The following is a 2,930-nucleotide window of genomic DNA, read 5'->3' on the forward strand; positions in this document are numbered from 1 at the left end:
AGGAGGAGGACTTGGCTCATTACCTTTGAGGAGCTTTGCAGACTCCATTCATCAACATTAAAGTGAGCAAAGGTGGAGAGAAAGCAGTACTGATTTCACAATCTGTGCAAAAGACTCTTAGTGTGTTTCCACTCAGCTGCTCTCCAGTGCAGCCCTCAGCCTTGGCAGCTCACAAAGGCAGGGATAAGCAAACTCAAGATGAGCAGCATCCAGAAACAAAATGAAATCACTGTAAACCCTTTCAGTCTTTTTTTTTTTATTTTTCTTTGGTCAGAATCAGTCCACTGGCATGCCTGTACCTTACAGCACCAGATCTGGATGGGATGAGCTGTGCTCCTGACAGACCTCAGTCTTTGCCAGTGCACAGGACGGTGCAATACACACCTAGCAGAAGTCAGTCCTGGCTTCTTTGGTACACCTGGTGGTGGTGGGGCTTTAAAAGGCAGCTCAGCTTTGGGTGCCAAATCCCCTCATGCAGGAGGGCTGTACATGTTACATGCATAAACCCTGTCTCTGCTTCCTGAAGGCAGCTCATTGTTTCATGAATAAACAGAAACAGTGCAAGAGCATGCCAAGGCACACGTGAGCTCCATTTCTTTACCAGTGGTGAATAGTTGTCTTTTCTAACATTGACAGGTATGTTGGTCCACATAGAAATCAAAAGGCTCTGTGTCAGTGGGAGACGGATCTGACCAGGAAGCAGTTCTACTTAAACCTGGTGTCATTTTCTGTTGCTCTAGGAAGCTTTATAACTTGCATGAGCAGTCCAGGCCTTTGCTGGCACAGGTTATAATTCAATCAGGAAATTAAATTGATATGTGGGCAACAACCCACAATAGTAACCTTTACAAAACCCCTTTTCATCCTGCTTATTGTCTAAAAACCTACAGCATGGTGGCTGTTTTTCCCTAAAGGGGACTGACCCACTGAATCAAGTGGAAGACCCTTACACTAATTTCTTTGTCCTTGCTCCATCAGCCCAGTTGGGATAGTGCCCAGATGGAGGAATCTCAACTACAGCAGGTGAAAGAAGGCGGTTTAAAGGCAGTCAGGTGGGTATGTGGGCAGCATGCTCCTAGTCTTGTCCATGGTCTTGGTATCCCAACTATGCCAGACATCAAACCAGCCTCATGCAGCCCAGCATCGTAGCACCAGGGGTCTTACAGATGACAGCAAGGATGTGTGCAGTTTGGTTCTGCCTCCCATGGCAGCAAAAGCAGGTCTGGTTCAGGAGCTCAATGCCCAAGACCCATGGCACACAGCCCTATGCCAAACGGGCACTGCAATGCACCAGTGGTGCATTCCCAGCACCTTCTGAGAGGCCCAGACATGTTCCTGCTGCTTCTGCACCCTATCACAGGAAGCGATGCTGCTCCCCTGCTTTTCCATGAAGGTTTTCATGGTGCATCATTGAGGCCTTTCTCCTCTCCCTCCCAGAGCAGGATCTCCCTCATTGCTACAGCTTTTGAAGAACAAAGACGTCTAGCCATCAAACTGCTAGATGGGCTTTTAAGGCAGCTGGAGTGTAGCTGATCAGCTTCCTTCACATGCACACTGTCACTGATACAGAGGAGGTTTGCTCTGCCTATTGAGCCCACTGAAACTCATCTATGACTATGTCATCTTTTATTTAAAACAGAAATTTCATTTTTGCTTTTAATTCTGCTTTTAATTTAGTTTAATATCATGTTGCTCTGGCACTAGCAATCATTCCAGTCTGATGGAGAAAGATGTAGCCAGGTTCAAGGGCTAGGACTTCTGTTTAAAAAAAGGAAGACTCAAGCTGGAAGTGAGATTCACAGGCTCAAGAGTGAGTGCAATTATCCCCTGGAATCACTGATGGAGGCCTGTGGCAAGTATCACACCTCTCAACATTTTTCACTACCTAAGCCTGTGTCTGTGCTGGACACATTTGGCAATGCAGTTGTAATTCTTGAGTTCATTAGTGCTTTCTTGATATAGCATGGCAGAATAGAATAATCTTTTTCCCTCCCAGAAACACTGGATGAATTTTTATGGTCTGATTTATGGATTTGATCAGGGCACAAGGCCCTTCTCTCTTGGTCTCTGCTGTGACAGCAGTCAGTCCTTCCAAGTTGACAGGGGCTGCAAGTTGTCTATCTGGTCTTACAGGTTGTTGGCCGACCAAGGATTTCCTTTCCTATTAAATAAAAATGTATTACAAATAAACCAATAATAAATATAAATAAATAATCACAATCCATAGAGGAGCAACACACAGATTCTGCAAAAAGAGGGGGACTGTCAGACTAATGCAAATATTGCACATTTCATTGTCTGCTAGGGAGATGATGTCTCTGACAAGCACCCTACGATATTGCTGCTCATGGCAGGAGAGGAGACACAGTTTTCAATCACTGTCAGCTCCTCCATGTTTTGCAAACATGGAGCTTGCTGGAAGAAGCCCAGGATGCTGCCCCGTGCTGCCACTGCTGTCTGCTGCAGGCCTGGTTCTCCCAGAACTTTGACAAGGAAGTTGATATATCTCATAGCTAACCGGAGTGTCTCATTCTTGCTCAGTTTTTTGTCAGGTGGGTGGGTGGGAATGAGCTTCCTCAGCTTGGCAAAGGCGCTGTTGACATTTTGCTGCCTCCATCGCTCCCTGGTGTTGGTGAAGATCTTCCTTGTCATGCTTAACGTCCTGCAAAGCAAAGGAGATGGTGAGTGAATGCTATGTAGCCTCGGCTTTCATACAGGGTGCTGCTCTGAGCCAGCAGTGAGCACAAAGTGGTGGTGCTAGGCATTTCTGATTTTTGCCTTCTGTGGCTGATGTCCTTGTCCTACATATCCTGCACAGATTCACCCTGATTCCTAAAGTCATGTTCCCATTCACAGCCATGATCATTATCATGGCAGCTGCAAACAGACACCAGAGTCTAGTATGGACTTCACAAAGGAGTACATGGAAT

At 46.1% G+C, this 2,930-nt stretch overlaps 1 protein-coding gene across 1 annotated transcript; it reads right to left on the reverse strand.

Annotated features, from left to right (window-relative positions):
* Positions 1-2,301: 2,301 nt before the first annotated feature.
* Positions 2,302-2,659, reverse strand: TAL2 (TAL bHLH transcription factor 2). The gene has a single exon (XM_005155063.2). It carries the CDS (start codon positions 2,650-2,652, stop codon positions 2,302-2,304), a length of 351 nt encoding a protein of 116 aa, XP_005155120.1. The 5' UTR covers positions 2,653-2,659.
* Positions 2,660-2,930: the final 271 nt, after the last annotated feature.

This window comes from Melopsittacus undulatus, chromosome Z (assembly GCF_012275295.1).
Source record: "Melopsittacus undulatus isolate bMelUnd1 chromosome Z, bMelUnd1.mat.Z, whole genome shotgun sequence".
Classification (NCBI taxonomy): Eukaryota; Metazoa; Chordata; class Aves; order Psittaciformes; family Psittaculidae; genus Melopsittacus; species Melopsittacus undulatus.